At 50.0% G+C, this 18,490-nt stretch overlaps 1 protein-coding gene across 1 annotated transcript in view; it reads right to left on the bottom strand.

Annotated features, from left to right (window-relative positions):
• The window catches only part of ZBTB16 (zinc finger and BTB domain containing 16), a 195,585-nt gene that overhangs the window by 94,845 nt on the left and 82,250 nt on the right, over positions 1-18,490 (bottom strand). The window contains exon 3 of the mRNA XM_067751082.1: positions 7,283-7,380. Within this exon, the coding sequence (XP_067607183.1) occupies positions 7,283-7,380 (98 nt within the window). The remainder of the gene's footprint in view (positions 1-7,282; positions 7,381-18,490) is intronic.

Genomic DNA, 18,490 nt, shown 5'->3' with positions numbered 1-18,490 from the left:
AAAATCAGCCCATTACAGTACAGGGAGACTGCTACTTAGCAACGAGGGGGCTCTAAAGCTTCGATGCTCTACAGGAAGCAAAATCTGTCGAGCCTGTTGGGCAAATGATAAACATTAGCAGTATTAAAAAACACAAAAGCCATGTAAATGGATAGACATAATGTGGAAACGAATTTATAGAATAAATTGGGAGGGGGCACTCAAGCCTACGGGGAGAGGCTGGCCTCCAGAGGGGTAGAGGCACGAGCTTCCCAAACCCCTGCTAAGGCACCATATGGAGGGAGAGACATGTGTATTTGGGGAGAGGGCTATGTGAACCCCCTTTTCACACAGGGGCTGTAGGTGAAGGGGTGGGAGAGAAGTGGTGAAAACACTGTTTAATACAATGACCTGCGATGAACTTTCCGAACTTTCTCTGTACAGCTGGCCCAACGTGACATCTTCAGGGCCGGGGGACCCAGGCACACACCTCCAGCAGCACTGCAGTGGGGAAATGGGTGGGCTTTATCTGCCCCGGGGCCAGTATTGCACCCAATGCCATCACAGGACCTGTCACTTGCTGTAAACAACATCCTTGCCCAAAAAAAAAAAAAAAAAAACCAACCCAGAAAACAAAACCAAAAACACCCCATCTGGGCTGGAAACACCAGTATATTTCATCAGGTAAAGGGGAAAAATACCCTGGCTGTGAACCAGCAGCAGGGTTTCGGTTCTCCGCCAAAACGGGAGCTAAAAGGCAAAGCCATATTCTTCTGGTCTCCTTTTAGGCTCTTGAGGCAGAAAGGGAGAAGGGGCGGGGGTGGGGGACAGCGAGGAATGGGGAGGAGAGGGGGAAGAAATGTATTTTTCATCAGCCAGTATATAATTTATAAACAGCACTAAACAGTTTTTGTTTTCTTTCTCGTCTCTCCCGTGTACGGGCTTGGACAGCAGTCAAGGCTGCGTTAATTTCTGCTTTGGGTACAGTGTGTTCTTGGAGGCACATCTGCAAGCGATCATAAACTCTCTGGAATGCTGGCAGAACATCCAGACCTGCCGGCAGGCCGGTGACGACACCACTCTGGGAAAAAGTTCGGGAAGCAGGCCAGGTTCAGAGCAGGGAGGGAGAGAGGGGAGCGTGCTGGAGAGAGAGCCGGGGAACGTAGCTTCTCTTCCCTCTTCCTGTGCCCCCATCACCCAAGAGGACCAAGGGGAAGGCAGGCTCTGAGCCACTCACGTCCCATCTTAACCCAAACCCTCCATCGTGCCCAGCTCTGCAGGCATGTTGAGTGAGGCTGAGGTCCTGAGAAGTTTCTTCTTGGTTATCTCCTGGTTTTACCCTGATGGCAGAAAGCCAACCAGAAGAAGGGAGTGAGCAGAGAGGGAGCAAATGGACCCTGGGTTCCAAGCTGCCTGGATAACCCCAGTCTCTTGCTTTTAGCAGATGCCTGATCTGGGAAGAGAGGGGGGAGTGAGAGGAAGAAGCTGCAAGGTCAGGAGAAGCCATTTTTGCATCCTGAGGTTCTTCTCCATCATCGTCACGGGGACCAGCTCAGCTCCCCGCCTCGCAGTCCCAGGGCGTAATCCAGTTACCTCGTTCCCCCACACATTCTCTGTCTTTGGGAAGAAGGACCCTGAACCTCAAAGCTTAGTATTCCCAAAAGAGAAAGAAGGGGGACAAGTACAACCCACAGATCTTCGACATCTCGTGAAATTTTGTTTCTTCCATCTGATCAGGGGAAAGCATGAGAGAACCAATCTGGTTTCTGACCCCAACCCCTCCTGCCCTTTTCCCCGCCAGACGGTGACCTGGCCCCAGATGATATGTCCTGGCCACACCATGCTGCTGCTGGAATCAGAAGATCTGTCAGCCAAAGACCACGCTCCTTCCCGGTGGCTCTGACTGTGGCGAGGAGTCTGGTATCGGGGTGTTTTTCAATAGCCAAGGCTCACAGTGCCTGGAGAAGGGTAAGGAGGAGTGAGCATGCAGGATGGGATCCCCCCAAAGAAGGGCTGTGTGCCCCTAACCACTGCAAGAGGCACAGGCCACGCCCCCCTCCAGCCGCGCCCCAGGACTGACTGCCTGTCACGTCATTTCCCCAAGAGTCTTATGCACCCTCTACTCCAGCCTAGTGTGCATCAAAAAGCCCAACAGTCCTTTCTGTTCCAGAGGAATGAAAGTGTCCCTTCCTTATCCTGTCTTTCAGCGCTTTTGAGTGCCCTAGGTGAAATGCAAATCATTTTGCTTGCACTGATTTTGCTTGCAATCTTGCCCGGCTCCTCCCTTCTAAACCCTGCCCCCTCCTCCCCCCACGCCCAGCCTACAAGCCCAGCTACACTGCACGTCACCCCAGGCGGCGTGGGCTGCCCCCACCAGGTGCTCTCAGAAATCCATTCTACCACCTTCTCCCAGGAGCCCCCTTCCTCCTTGAATTCCTCCTAGAACTCTTTCTTGGCGCTCAGCACACACCACCTTCTTTTATAACTTTACAGTCAAACATCTCTCCTACTAGACCTAAGCGCCCGGAGGGTAGGGGTGCTGCCTGTTCTCCAGTGTTAAGTACACAGAGCCTGATGCATCTGCTGGCTCCAGAAATGAATGACACTCCCAGAACAGAAGCAGGCCACAGAAATATGCAAGCCTCTAAATAGCATGCGGCCAAGGCAAAACTAGGGGCAAGCAGTTCTGGGTGTGCTCAGTTATAATCCACCAGCACATCAGGCCAAGCTGTGGGAAACACTACCTAATGGGAAACGCTACCCGAGCAAATCGCAGGACCAACTCGAGTCATCGCCCGAGTCTGTGGTTTCTGCATGGACACCCAGAGCTAGGATGTTCTCTTAAGTAAGAACAAGGAGTGGCAAAGAGACAGAGGGTCACAGATGCTCCCACGAGGGATGGGGCAGCAAAGGATGGGCAGGAGACTTCAGAGGGATCCGGGGATGCAGAGGGGCTGGGATTCTTCCCCGGCTCCCTGCACTATCCTCCACCCAAGATTCATGCTCCAGAAGGGGCAGCTTTGCAAAGTGTTCTAGTGGTCACTTTTCTCACCCCAAATCTCTTTCTCAACGCTCGGACTGGCCAGATCAGTCTCATTAGTGAGTGAGTTAGGGTATTGTTCGTTAATTTAAACTTATTGTTATTGTCAGGTATATCTCATAAACATTTGGTTAGTTAACGCCTTCAAATCGAAATCAAAACTTCAATTAAGCTGAACATTCCTTAGGGTCTGAAAAGAGAAAAAAGAAAGAGAGAGAGAGAGAAAGAGAATTGTCTCTAAGAAGGACCTCCTACAGGGCAAGCTTCTAATTAAACAAATTGTCAATTTCAACACAATGAAAACTGATTTAAGAGTATAAATCTGGTATTCCAGTCACTGAAAATAAGACCTCACAGTGTCGATCTTATACAGGCTGATTTCCTTGGACAGGGAAACATGGAAGAGAGGAGGAAGACAATTCGAGAAAGAGGAAAGCTGGGTGGGGGGGAGAGTGAGCCTTTGAGAAATAATATCTCCGCAGAATTCAATGAGGCCTGTACTCCAGCATCAGAGAAACTCCTTCTTTCCTCCTCCTTCACCCCACCCCTACCAGATGAGAAAAAAAAAATTAATCGTGTATGATGACAAACTTGGCTCAGCACTCACTGTACACACTGTACCCACAAGGCTGGCACCCAGCCAGGCCTGGCCCAGCGCCAGAACTACAATAACAAACACAGGCCACGCTCGCCAAGAGGGGGTAGGGCAGCAAGCACGCAGAGCCCGTGCAGCTCTGCGAAGAAGGAGAGACAGCAGGAATGAGCCTCTCCTGGGCAGTGACAATATTTAGGGGAAGCCAGGAGCTCCCTGACCCCAACCCAGAGCCCAGACTCCCTTCACCACGGCCTGACCCCTTTTTAAAACACAGTCCCCGGGGCTGTGGAGCAACTCTTGTTCCGTGATGCTCTGCACTGCTGCTCCAACCCCTGGTGACCTTGTGTAAGGTGGGTCTGCGCTACAGACCCTCAGGGGCCATCCTGGCTGCTGCCTCCCTGCACGGAGCCTTCAAACCAAAGCAGCAAGAAAATCTCATGTCATCTAATCAAACGTCTCCTCTAAGACCTCACAAAGGTCTGATATCGTGCAACTGGGGGAGGAATTGGAACAGGTAAAACCCAACTTCTGCTACTGGAATCCCGGAGAAGACCTGGCACCACCGGCCCAGCCCTCTGCCCCCACCTCCCCGACATGGTCAGGTCTCTCTAGAGGCCTCAGGGCCTTCGCTGTTTACCAGGGGGGCAAACAATTCGGGATCAGCCTCACGAAGCCCTTGCTGCTGCTTTATTTTCAAGCCGTCCTGGCACAGGGGTGAGAGATATATGGGACCAGAGGAAGAGAAAACAGAGCACAGAAATATCAGAGTTGAAGCAGGCTAGGAGCTATCTGCAAGGGTGAATTAAGGCCTTGCTGTGACCCATCATACCTCCCCCATCACCGACTCCTCTTTTATAAGGGCAGTGGCAAGTGAATTTCAGAGGGACAAATCGTTTGCACAGACTTCGGCGACAGACAGGAAAAGTTAAGAAAATAGGCCCCAGCTCCCAAAGCTGCCAGGGTATCCACACAAGACTGTGGGACCTTGAACTAGCATCTCGGTCATGGGGTGGTGCAAGGTCACTCATCTTGTCAGAAGCGGGGGCTCTGCACCCCCTGAATGTGCGTAAGCAGCTCCTCCTCTCTCTGCCACCCCACCGGCTCTACCAACGCCGCTGAAGTGTTGGGCTTCACGATGGAGACCTCGGCTAACTCACACTCAGCCAGTGGGCTCCTGGCTGCCCTCCAGTGAACCCCTGGGACACAGTCTAAACACTTCCTATTGCAGGAGAGACCCGGTGGGAGACTGGAGTTTCCTTGAGTTGCCCGGCCTCCCAGACTGCAGTCGTCCATTCAACCGATATCTATAGACTCCAATACCGTGCCAGGTGATGTGCGGCACATAATGGGGACAGACCGTGTCCCCAAGTAGCTTATTCTAGTCTGTTAGGGGAACAGAGGGAAAGGGAAGTTACATTTACTGAGAGCCTATCGTGTGTCAGGCAGCGTGCGAAGCGTCTAACGGGAGCCTTCCGTTTGGAGGCTCAGAGAGTTTGCATTTCTTGCCCAAGGTCCCATGGTCAGGAGGTAGATGCCCAAATTCCTAAGCCTGATTCCCAAGCAAGAGGAGATAAGGCAATTCCATTAATAACAATAATACAGAGAAGAAAGACTGGGTCCAAAGACAGCTTTGGATAAAAAAATATGGACCCCAGGAGAAGGCTCAATTGCTTCTGGCCGGATGTGAGGAACAGTTGAGGATGACATCGTGGAAGGGAGCTTGGAAGATCTGGGAAGACTGGGGATGGGTTATTCCACGCAGAGGGAAGCGGGTGAACAAAGCCACAGAGCTTGGAAAGCGAGCTGTGCTGGTCCACACACAGTGTGGACAAGCACACGAGTCTGGCTAGTACACTAGACTCAAGGAAACAGTAAGGAGAAAGGGTGCTTACCAGGCTGAGTTACCGAGAGGGCGAGGAAGCTTCAACCGCAGGCTATACTACCCACGTGGAAGCATCCAATGGCACGTAGTCAGAGACCACACAGGGGGCTGGAGCACGGAGCGAATGAAATGGAAGACCCACACTCTGCTCTGGGGGAGGGTGGCTGACCTGTGGGCAGACAGCTCACGAAACTCCCCCACTAAACCCTCAACAACCTGCAAAGGTGAAGGGGGAGCAAAAAGATTGGAGGTGCAAGTTATAAAAATAAAAAGAGTGCACGGGTACCAAGCAGATGCCAAGTGCAGGAGCGCCTGGACCCAGGACTCGGGGCCAACGTGGGGCAGGTGGGGGGTGAGGATGGCTCTGAAGGGCCAGGTGTCGGGGAGGGGAGGCCCCACGGGGAGGAGAAATGGAACACAAAGACACGGGGTACAGCGAGACAGACAGTGGCCCGGTGCGGCCCAATCTTTGGATCTGGAAGAGGGAAGATTGGGAAGTGAGAAGGAGTTAGGGCACTTGATGAAGGGCCATGAAGGCCAGGGAGAGTGACAGTACCCCATGCAGCGCAGAGGCACAGGGGCTCTGCAGTGAGGCGGTGGCGAGCGGAAGCATATACAAGGCCACCGAATGCACTTCCACGACCAAGGTGATGGAGGCAGCGAGGACAGACTATAAACAGCCAGACTGTCCTCAACAGGAGTACGGTGATGGGAACGCGCCCGAACGACAACTTCAGCACTGGGGAAAGGGAGGGAGGTGGAAGCAGAAGCAGCCACTGTATGGTAAGGAGTGTACTACAGACGCTTCGTCATACATTCTGTTACCTAACTGATGTGAGCTAGCAACACCTGCCCTTTACCGATACAGAAACTGGGGGTTCAGAAGACAAACCTGCCCGAGGTCACACAGATGGAGATCTGCCCAACCCCAAAGCAGGCTCATTTCACAAACACTTTGAACCACCAACCGCCTGGAGGGCCACTTGCTGGAGGCAAAATGGGAAAGGAAGAGCAGACACTGACCATGGACTAGACAGACGGGAGACAGCAAGACCGAGTAAGAAGACAGCCCTCTCTTCTCCCCCAAAACGTGACTCCAAGGTTGAAAGGCAAGGGAATTAGAGGGAAAAGAGCACTGGCCCCAGCAAGGAAGTGCGGTGGCCTCTGCAGCTGAAGCCAGGCGACGGCTTGGCCTCGAAGCAGCAGCCCTGGACCTGCTGTATCCTTCCCTCCACCGAGAACGCCTGGGCACGCTGCATGTCAGTGCTCTCCCCTCTCCACACCTCACGGGGCAGAGAAGCTTTGCTCAAACACGAGCAAAAATACCAGCAGCCGCCGCGTCGACCCCACTAGAATTGGATAAAATTAACTTGCAAAAGCCAGCACGCTGGAACTAGCTTTGTGTTCCAACCTTTCTATATCTATTTAATTAAAGGCTCCTGTATAATTAGTGAACCCAATAGCCAGATTCATTAGACAGCGAGAACCTAATTCCACAACTGTTCTGCTAATGAAACTGCAGTCTACTCTGGAAGGTGGATCACACAGGGCGCTGGGTACCAACAGAGCCCCAGGAAGCCCAGGAGAGCAGGACGATGGGCTCATCCAGACGGTCACATGGTCAGGATGGACTTTTTGCTCCAGGAGCCTGGACGGAGCGTCCACAGGACGAGGTGGACCAAGGCCCGGCTGGCAGTGGGGATAGCCATGCTCTGGGTTGGGGGTGAAAGTGGGCAGGAGGTGGGTGCCCGTGCTCCAACAGGCCAGTCAGGGCATCCTCGCCTACCTGAATGAGCCAGTAAGTGCATTCTCAGTCGCAAACTATCCAGGAACCGCTTTCCGCAGAGCTCACACCCGTACGTCTTCATCCCACTGTGCAGCTTCCTGTAGGGGAAAGGAAAAGACAGGTTGCTGCTGCTGTGGCTGGACAGAAAGCAGGCCCACCCCTACCTGGGGGCTTGGCAGCCATGCCTGTGGCAGGTGAGCAAGAGGAAGGGAGATGGAGAGCAGGGGAGCTGCAGACGGGTGCTGACGGAGACATATCCCTGGATCCACGAGAGCCGGAAGCCCCCTTTCCCATGGAAGGCTGCCAGGGAAGCATCTATTCCCGGTCTTGTCCAAGGGCTAGAAGGATAGGGCACTTCCTACTTCTTCATCCACTAGCACGTAGACCAAGAAGAAAAATCAGATTCAATTGTGGAGAGAGGAAAGAGGAAGCACCAGGCCAGTTAGACAGACATAACCCTCACGAACTAGCACAAACCACACGTGGAGGCAGAGGCGCCTCTGCTTACTTCACTCGCAGCACGGCCCTCACTGTGCTGCGTTGTGCATATACCCGGCTCCCCCAAGAGACCGCTGACCCGGGAGGGCTGCCCCGTACCTGCTCTCTCTCATAGCCCAGCTCCCACACAGCGACTGGCACGTCGCAGCTTATTAGTGAACTGATGCCTTCGTGGACAAAAGATGCCCCTCTCTCGGGGCATCCAGAGCTTCTCAAAACAGCACTCTCCAACACACAAAACCTTCCCCAAAGGCCCAGCTGTCAAAGTGTTTTCCCTCTACGTCTGGCCAGAGGATGAGCCCTGGCAGAAAGAAAGGTTTGAAGAAACCAGGTAACATCACTCTATAAAGAGAAGGTGGCAGTCGTCGGTTTCGGCTTTCCAAAGAACTTCCATGTACGTTATCTCGTTTATTCTGTGAGGTGAACCTGGCACCCATGACCACCCCAGGAAGACAGAGGCCCTGGTAACCCCTGGTCACAGGCCCAGGCTGCAACCCTCTTCCGACCCCAACTCCCAGCCTGGGGCCTTTCCCACCAGACCCCGCCACGCAGTCAGGAGCCAGCAACAGAGGCAGGGAAGCAGGCGGCTAGTGGGGAGGTGCTGGGAGAGTCTGGGTCGCGGGCCGGCCAGGGGGCCATCTGGCCCAGAACTCTGCCTTTCCTCCCACTCACACTCCTGTTCTCAGGCCTGTCCATGCCTCTGCCGGATACAGGATCCACCCCACCCTGTCTCTGCGCCTTGCCTGCCGCCTCCCCAGGGGCCTCAGCCCTGAGGAAGGGGACAGGCAGTGGCAGCCAGAGGCAGGAGCTGAGGGCGATGGGGCCGGCAGGTGGGCACCCTTAGAGCCAACAGCCCATTGCAGTCAGGATGTTGATGTGTTAGGACCACAGTCAAAGGCTGGAGGGCTGCCGGTACTGATATTAGATGAATGCAGGTAGGGAAGGGGAGGATTATACACTCAAGCCAGTGGTGCCCGGATCTGCTGTCCAGATCACAGAACTAAACCAAGCCACCCACTGCCAGCACCTTCCAAATCCCACAAGAACCCAGAGGTGCGTCAATACCCTGTGGGCCCCGGGATGAGTATGGGTGGCAGTCTAGCGGCTTGAAGACAGCGTAGGGGTCCACTGTGTGCAGCTTCTGACAGTGATCAGGCCCAGGCCCCTTCACAGAACTCTTTCTCAATCACAGTCGTGTTTGCTTGCTTTCCCTTTACCCCTTTGCCAAAGACAACAAATGATTTCTCAATCACAAGTGCACACACACTCTCATCTATGACACTGTCGTGCACCCCACCCCCATGTTATCTGACCCCCGGCCAAGGCTGATCCAACCCAGTTGAGAAATAGTAACGGTACAGAACATTTTCACTGAACATTCTCAGCTCTAAACATATTTCACAATGCTGGGCACTGGGACATGTCCTACTAGCATTCTGGGCAAAGCACGGTTTAAAATATGTACCCAGGCATGTTTGTGTGTGTGTGCATGCATGCATGTGCACACGCTGGAGCTGAGTACGCCTGTCACTTGCCTGGGCATGACAAAGGTTTGCTTTCCTAAGAGCTGTTCCGTGGAGCAGCAAAAGCTCTATTCACAAGTGGTTCCACAGGTGACCCTCGTACACAAGTTCATGGTCAGGTCAGGTGGACGGCAGCATGTGGGTTCCAGTCTTATTTATCTCTAACTTTTTCTTCACTCATGCTTTTTTTATATGAAATATTTATTTATTTGGCTGCACTCGGTCTTCACTGCAGAATGTGGGATCTTTGTTGCAGCAGGCAGGATCTTTCAGTTGCGGCACGCAGGATCTAGTTCCCTGACCAGGGATCAAACCTGGGCCCCCTGCACTGGGAGCGCAGAGCCTCAACCACTGGACCCCCAGGGAAGTCCCTTCACTAATGCTCTCCAGGGGTGCCCACCTCTGGGGTGGCCGTCAGGAGGAAGATGAGGACAAACACACACTCAGATTTGTTTTCCCAAAGGGCACTGGAGTGGCCAGGCCTCAGGTTTCAGCAGTCACCACCAGGATGAGCATCCCCACCCTGGCTCTTGGGCTCCCATCTCTTCTCCCTGCAGGTTTCAGATCAAGTCTCTCATCTGGGTAACCCTACTGTTGTTTTGTTTTGTTTTGTTTGGTGCAAACGGATTTGCCTGGCAACTGGTGTCAGTGGCCTTCTTGACCAACTGGATTGGCGTGGTGTGTAAGGTGATGCACTCTTGCCCTCTACTACAGAGGGAGCAGGATTCGGGGAAGGATGCCAGTTGAGCAGCCAGAAGACCTGGATTTTTGTCCTAACTTGGCCATTAACTTGCTTTGTGACCTTAGACAAACCATGCTATCACGATCTCTCTGCATTTTTTCACGATCTGTCTGCATTTTTTCACCTGTAAAGTGATGGTTTCTCATGGTGTCAAAACTTTATTATTCCAAAGTCTTACCCATGTCCTTTTACCCAGCCTCCAAGGAATTCCTCTGAGGGGCACTATTATCTCTCTGAGCCACGTTCCACTGTGTGATGTCTCATGACACCAGGGCAGTCAGGCTAGGACAGCCCAAGGAAAAAACTGACACCCATTCTCAGATATCTACTCATTTTAAAACCTTCTAATCCAGAGGACCTGACTTCCCTCCTTTACTCACCTGTGATATTTCAGGGAAAGAAACTTCCAGAACTGATGACCAGCCTTTCTTTGGAACCATTCTGCTGCCGTGCATCTCGCAGCCTTCAGAGACATGGGTGTCCTCTCCTGCCCAATCCTTGGGGTAAGGAGACTGCCTTGCACCTGACCCACTAACTCAGTGCCCTGCACGGGTTCCCAGAGGCGAGCATGGCGTCCAAGTGATCCCACATGTAGTTCGAGGATGAAGGTCCTGCCTCACTGGCGGAGGGACCAGGGCAAAGAACACGAAGTTCAGAAGAGAAAAAGGGAACACCTCCCAGGCCTGGAGCTCAACTGAGCCAGTGCCGGTTCACCCACCCCTGTCATTATTGTTCAGACACCAAGGAGTGGATGTGAAGAGGTAGAGACTTCTAATCCAAAGCAAAGGGAAATGGCAGAGAAGAATCTGAGTGCATGCAAGGACCACCAACAGACCTTCTATGGCACGGGCTGAGGAATGGCCAATGTGGAAACAGAATCGCAACTGGTTTCCAGAGTGAAAGTACAAACTGCAGGATCTCAGGGTCCGTCACCCTGGACCCCAACCCTTACCACCTCTGCCGCCACACTATGCCGCTGCAAGCGTTCTGATGAACATGGAAATTCCATCCGCCTCCTTCTTCCTCTCCACACACACTCATATTTTCCCAGGCCGGCCCTGCCTTTTCACAAGGTCAAACTACTCATGGTCATCTGAGGTCATCAGCCTCCACGATAACACAGGAAAGGAGGACAGCTGGGGACATCTTTGCACCTTTCTACATATGCTGCCTTGGTTTTCACACTCTCTTCTCTGAGAAGCAATAGTGTTGAACACTGTTTTGAAACACAGTTCTAGATGGCCCAAGCAACTCCATGCTGGACTCAGAGGAACGTCCATTCCCCACAGGCTTCAGGGCCCCACCACCCGCTCTTGGGGAGCAGGCTCAGGTGCTCCCCAACTACGACCACACCTGGCCCACTGGGTAAACTCCTGAAGGTAACAGGTTTTCAATTTTGTCCAAAAAGACAAAGAAAAAAATAACCTCTAACGGGTTTCTAGCTATTGTCTCAAGAGAACTGAATCATTATGGGAAAACAGAGGTAAGCAAATACGAACCTTTTAACAAGTAACTGGAGGGAAGGACACATTCCTTCTCACTGATTCTCAACCACACAACTCTCACTAGTAAAACCAAGCTAGCAAGCTCCACACTCATTCAAACCACTTTCGTGCTGCTGTGAGGCTGAAAGTTCATAAAAACTCATCTGCTCCAGACTGTAACTATATAGTAGCAGAAGCCGTGTTTATCTTTCCTTTTATTTATAGGGCCTAGTTGAGAAGTGACTGCTCAATGCTGCTAAAGAAATTCCTCCATCTGAGGTGGGGTCCAGGCATCCTCCTCTCATCTGAACACTAGTCCAAGCACAGGAGCTTCATGGGCAGCCTCCAACCTCATCCTGTGCCCCCGAAGTCCACACAAGGAAGGCCAACGGCAACCTCATAGCCGCAGAGCTTCAGACCAACCTCACCCTCGGGGTAAGTCTTCGTCTCCTCAGCCCGCTAGACGGCAACAGCAGAAAAAGTGGCAGCAGGGAGAGACTCACGCCAGACTCCATCCTCCCCCACCCTCAGCCTCCAGGGGCAGCTGACTACAACAGCTGTTCCCTAAGGGGTGCCCTCTGTACTACACCCTGCAAGAGAAGCTAGGCCTTCCTGTATCCCACACAGCCAAAGACTAAGGGGAGAAGTCTAGAAGGGCCAGCAGTGCTGCTTGTCTGAGAGAGAGGGGTTCAAGGCCCAGCACCACCAATGTTCCATTTCTTCCCAAGTTCTCTGCCTGGAGACAAATGGCAGTGAGAACAGACCAATAGGTAAGAAAGTCTAGAGAGGGAATTCTGTTCCAATAACCCAAGGGCTGCCCTTCTTCGCTGTGCCCCTGGGGAGATGGAAGTACCTGCCATACGAGTTTTGCTGAGCACACCACACCAGCACTGAAAACTAGGATCTGTTATGAGGGAAAGTGAGCGGAGGGAACTACCCACTTTTGCACGAGGAAAGATGCGGTGGGGAAGCCATCCTATAAGGAAGGGCCTTTATAAGACAATGTGTTCTTTGTTCTCACCCTGAGTGACTCTATCCCCTGCCCCCACCAACACTCCAGCTCCAGCGGCTCTAAAGGTCCTTCCAACTCACCCCCTCTACTTGGTCTGAGCTGCCCCACATGCAGAAGTCACCCCAATGCTTGATCTTTTGCTTTCTGATCCTGTGACAGTCAACTTGACCTATACGGTGATTCTAGGGGTACTCAGAACAGACAAGGACAAGACAGGAGAGTCTGTGAGTCAGCTCCCAACGATGGTCTAAATGATCCTACTTTCTCAAAAGCCTGCTGCCCCATGGGAATCAGTACTCTCCAAGGCTCTCTACTTACCATGGGAACACAGCCCTGTGCAAACCTCTCACCCCGCTCTTGATCAGGACCTGCCCGCTGACCCTGACATGCTACCGTGTCTCCCTCCCATGTGGGCACTGTATGAGGGGGATCCCTTCACAGGCTCGGACAATGCTCTGTCTTCAAAGCAGTAAAGAACCCTTAAACCCAGTGGTAAGAGAACCTCACCTGGCCTCGCTCACCTCTCGGAGTCGAAACGCAACTGACAGAGGAAAAAGCTTATGTACTTCAGCAACGGGCTCTCTCTTCTTCCCCAGACCATTAAGTTCACAATGTACCTTCAATGTCCACTTACCTTCAATTCGAATAACAAGAGGAAGGCCAAATAGTCAATTCTGCCCATTCTGGGCTTGAATTTTAAGAGGAAGAGACGAATGAAAAGCCATTAGGTTACCAGGGATCTACCCCCAAAAGCAACTTCCAGGGAGACTGCAGGGTGTTTCCATACATGGTCTAGTCTCCTGTACTTTCTCCACATGCCTTTTTGTAGCGAAGGAATCCTCTGAACAGAGCCTGTTCCACTAGAGGCCTCCACCCTAAGCCAGAGCAGGTCATCCACAGGACATCTGGGATGCTCAGGGAATGTTCCCTACCTTCTAAGGGTGACATGGTACCTTCTCAAGGAGCATCTCTTAATGCCGCCAACGGTGAGTGACATATATCAGTCCCCGGGGGTCAACAATCACACCCAGTACCATTCTCCTTATGTACTTACTTGGAGAATCAAGTTCCTGATTCTGGACTAAGCCCTTTATAAGTTCTTCCGAACTATAAGTTCCTAGAGGACAGGAACCAAGTCTCCATTTCCACCTCCTAATCCCTCAGCACAGATGCACGCAGCCAGAGCAGACCCACGAGAGGCCACCGCTAGCGAAGCAGTCACCAAGCACCCCAAGACAAAGGGATACTTGACGCTGAAATCCAGCCCTGAGACTGCCTGGATTCAGAGAGGAGGTCTGGTACCCCCAGGGAGAAAAAGAAAATAATAGTTCTAATATTGGCTAGAAAATGGGTCACGTTCATTTTCTCAAGGCATAAATAAGGGAAATTATCCTTTTACCCACTTTTTTTAAATGTTTGGATTAGACAGTCATTTGACAAGCTGCGAATGCTTAGCTGATATTACTGCAAATTATCCTTCTAGCAATAGAGTTCGTTGCTCTCTGACTAATCAATATTAATAAACATTACTGAATGCTTTTACAACACAATTTATTTTTTAATACAGCTCTTTATGTATGTCATAAAGTAAATATACCAATAAAAGGCAAGGATTTCAAACAACAGATTAAAAAAGGCAACCAAGAACTAACAGAGTGCTAGTCAACACCTTCCATGCTGCTGAATGGGGGGCAGGCCTGCACCGAGCGTCCCTCTGCTGGGAATCCAGGCCTGTGGGCCATGGAAGATGGTGGCCATTTGGTTGTTTCAGAGCCTTTTAAAGGGAGGAGAGAGAATACCAAAGGAGGCATGTTTTCTCAAGAATGTAGATGAGAAGTGCGGTATACTGACTGACCGAAACACTGGACTAGCGGTGGGGGGCTCAGTGCTCAGCCCAGCTCTGCCAGAACCATCCGGATGACCTTGGCCAAACCACTTACCCTCTCTAGAGTTCACCCTGCAGCTTTGCAACAATGCAAGAATTGAGTTAGATGATTTCCTAGGTCCTTTCCAATCATGTTTATGACACCAGAAGGCTGTGGCGTTGACAGGGGCCTGTGCTAGCCAGACTAGACCCTCCTTCGTGAAGGATCCAGGCCAGACCCACCCCCTCAGCCCCTGTTATTGAGCCCAGAACACAGGAAGGACTCAGTGCATCTTTGTTGAATGAATGAACAAACAAACATGAAAGGGGATTCAAGGAGAGAAAATGTAGAGGCTGAAAACTCCCCCACTGCCTCTACACACACACACACACACACACACACACACACACACACCACCCCCTCCCCCCACCACACACCCCAGTACGAGAACAGCTGTCCCTACAGATGGCCAACAGGCACATGGAAAATGCTCAGCATCACTAATTATTAGAGAAATGCAAATCAAACCTACAGTGAGGTACGACCTCACACTGGTTAGAATGACCGTCATTAAAAAGTCTACAAATAACAGATGCTGGAGAGGGTGTGGAGAAAAGGGAACCCTCCTACACAGCTAGTGGGAATGTAAAGTGGTGCAGCCATTATGGAACAGTATGCAGGTTCCTCAGAAAACTAAAAATACAATTACCACATGATCCAGCAATCCCACTCCTGGGCATATATCCAGAGAAAACCATAATTTGAAAAGATACATGTACCCCAATGTTTACAGCAGCACTATTCACAATAGCCAAGACATGGAAACAACCTAAATGTCCATCAACTGATGAATGGATAAAGAAGATGTGTGTGTGTGTATGTATACACACACACACACACACACACACACACACACACACACACACAATGGTATACTACTCAGACATAGAAAAGAATGAAATAATGCCATTTGCAGCAACATGGATGGACTTAGAAGTGAAGTAATACTAAGTGAAGTAAGTCAGAAAGAGAAAAACAAATACCACATGATATCACTTATATGTGGAATCTAAAATATGACACAAATGAACTTATCTACAAAACAGAAACAGATTTACAGACATAGAGAACAGACTGGTGGTGGCCAAGGGGGAGGGGGGAGTGGGAGAGGATGGACTGGGAGTTTGGGATTAGCGGATGCAAACTATTATATAGAGCATGGATAAACAACAAGGCCCTACTGTATAGCACAGGGAACTATATGCAATAGCCTGTGATACATCATAATGGAAAAGAATATGAAAAAGAATGTATATATATGTATAACTGAGTCACTTTGCTGTATGGGAGAAATTAACACAACATTGTAAATCAACTATACTTCGGTAAAATAAATTTTTTTAAAAAAAAAGAACAGTTGTCCCTATTATCCGGAAGAGAAGATTTCCTTGGGGTTCTTAGAAAGAAAGCGGTGCATTCTGCCTTGGCCTGGGATGGAGGCCAACCTGGAACTCACTGAAGGGTGGTAGGAGCTGTCCTGAGTCTTGAAAATATGAGGAAGGACAATGGCATCCCGCGGCCATAACCACACCAAGTACAGTGCTTTCAGATAAGGCTGCCGGAGAGTGTTAAAATACAACGTCAAAAATGACAAAGGGCCATGCTAATCTCCCCGCAGCAACTGCTCCGAGAAGGATCTCCGTGGCTGCCCGGTACCAGGAGGCCTGGGCTTCGGGCTCTTCTGTCACCGGCCCGTTGTTTTAAAATACCCAGTTCTCCTAAGTCATTTATTTGAAATATCTCTCACAACAAATTTCACCAAGAACAAAAGTTTTTCATTTGTGCACCAGGCTATAGGATGATCTTATCACACACAATCTCATACTGTCTCTTTCAACAAGGTCTTAGCGTGCTTATCTGCGAAGTTCCTAGTAGCCAAATATGATTGAAATGTTCTATTTATGCTCACTGGATTAAGGAGATGTTGCAAAACTGCACAAAAACCTGGCAGATGTAAGCAAGGTATTACAGCCTGGCCAGTTAAGATCTGAGGGAAAGGGATCAATACACACTTTTGTAGTTTCTTTCTTCTTCTTCTTTTTTTTTTTTTTTTAAAGAAACCAGAAAAGTTGTGCTTTTAGAAAAGGGAAGAGGAAAAGAAGTAAAATGCCTTAAGATTTATAGCTTCTCAGAGCTTTTTCCAAACCCTAAACAGGGCACCATGGTGCATGCTTGATGATGTCAGCCCAAGGGAAACAAAAATAAATCCAAAATATTCTCTCCAGATCCTAAAAGGCCCTATAAGGGAATTGAACTATGGTTACGGAGGAAGAGCATTTTTGCTTTCTCTCTCTCTCCCATATGAGGCTTTCAACCAGCGCACATAGCCAATTTCTGGGAAAACCCTTTCAAAAAGTTATAGATTCCTCCTTAATCTTCCTGTTTTGCCTGGGTGTGGGCAGGAAACATCGTCTCCTAGTTATCTAGGCTCATTTTGACATGTTCTCCCTTTAGCCAAGCAGCCAAAACTCTACCTTCAGATCCCACAGACCAGCCTTGGATCCTCAGAGACTACTGAAAATAACTGAGGTTTATTAAGGACCTAAGAAGAAACCCCTGCAGAATTAAACCCTTCGGAAAACCTTCTTAATGTATATTGCCTCGTTCTTTCTGCTTTAGCACACTGAAAACTGAACTACTTTTCTATGAGGATTCTGAGCTTTAGAGCCATCATTCTGAACATCAGTTACGAACACGAGATAAGAGGATACACTGATGAACCTGTAAGGACATCCAATCACATTGTGAAAGTCACTGTCATTTTACTAAAGGAAAAAGGCAAAACCCCACCAGATAGCCACTTCTTTGCTGGTTCTTTTTTTCTTCTAGAAAAATGCAAAAAAAAAAAAATCTAGTCAACAAAGGTTTTATAATAATAAGGCTAATGCATTGATAGATCACATCTGACTCTGAAAGGGTTTGCTGAGGGTCATCTCAACTGCCTCATGTCTGGGGAAGAAGGGAGTACAGTCCCCATTTTGTAGATGAGGCTGAGTGACTTACCTTCCCGTGAAGAAGACGGAAGTCTCCAGACTTCTCACCTCCAGATCCACATTCACACTTGCCCACCTGAAAGAACACCCACCCCACCCATAACATCCCCTCACTGCCTCCCAATAAAGGCACCGGAAAACAACCAGCGAGAGAGGAGACACTGAGAGCACACCCAGGATTCGCAGGACCCGAATCAGAAAGACGCAGGAACAGAGGAGCGACTGAGAACACAGGTGAGCCCAATGACGGCACCCAGAGCCCACGGCAGGCTGGGTCTCAAAGGATCTTCATCACCTCCTACCGGGATGACCGCAGGGAAGGCACACAGCCTCACCCCCTACTGCTGTTTAGTATCTGTTAAGCACCTACTGTGTGCCCGGTTCTGGGAAAGTAAGACTACACTTGAGCTGCAGTCCATCTGGGTAGGTCCTACATCAGCATTATTCTCCATCATTATACTCGATTGATTTCCTTTATAGCACATTTCCTTAACACAATTGACAGGTATATATTGGGTTTTTGCTACTATTCTTTATCTCCACTAGACTTTAAGCTACATGAAGGCAGAAGGCATCTGCTGTAGCCTCAGAGTCTGGTACAGTGCCTGGTACAGAGTAGGCATTCAAAACATTTTCTAAAATAACAGCTTTATTGAGATTATCTACATACCATAAAATGCACCTTTTCAGAGTGTACCTTTTGATGGTTTTTAGTGTATTCACAGAGCTGTGCAACCATCACCATTATGTAACTCCAGAATATTTCCATCACCCCAGAAAGAAACCCCCTACCTATTAGCAGTCATTCCCCATTCTCCTATCCCCCAGTCTCTGGCAACCATTAATCTATCTTCTCAATGCATTTGCCTCTACTGAACATTCATGAAATGGAATCATACAAGAAGACTTCTGTGTCTGGCTTCTTTCTCTTAGCATAATGTTTTCAAGGTTCATCCACTTTGCAGCATGTATCAGTACTTCATTCCTTTTTATTCCATTGTATGTATATATACCACATCTAATTTATCCAT

This window comes from Pseudorca crassidens, chromosome 9 (genome assembly GCF_039906515.1).
Source record: "Pseudorca crassidens isolate mPseCra1 chromosome 9, mPseCra1.hap1, whole genome shotgun sequence".
Lineage (NCBI taxonomy): Eukaryota > Metazoa > Chordata > Mammalia > Artiodactyla > Delphinidae > Pseudorca > Pseudorca crassidens.
The sequence above is the reverse complement of the archived record's forward strand: the minus strand, read 5'-3'. Positions and strand labels throughout refer to the sequence as shown.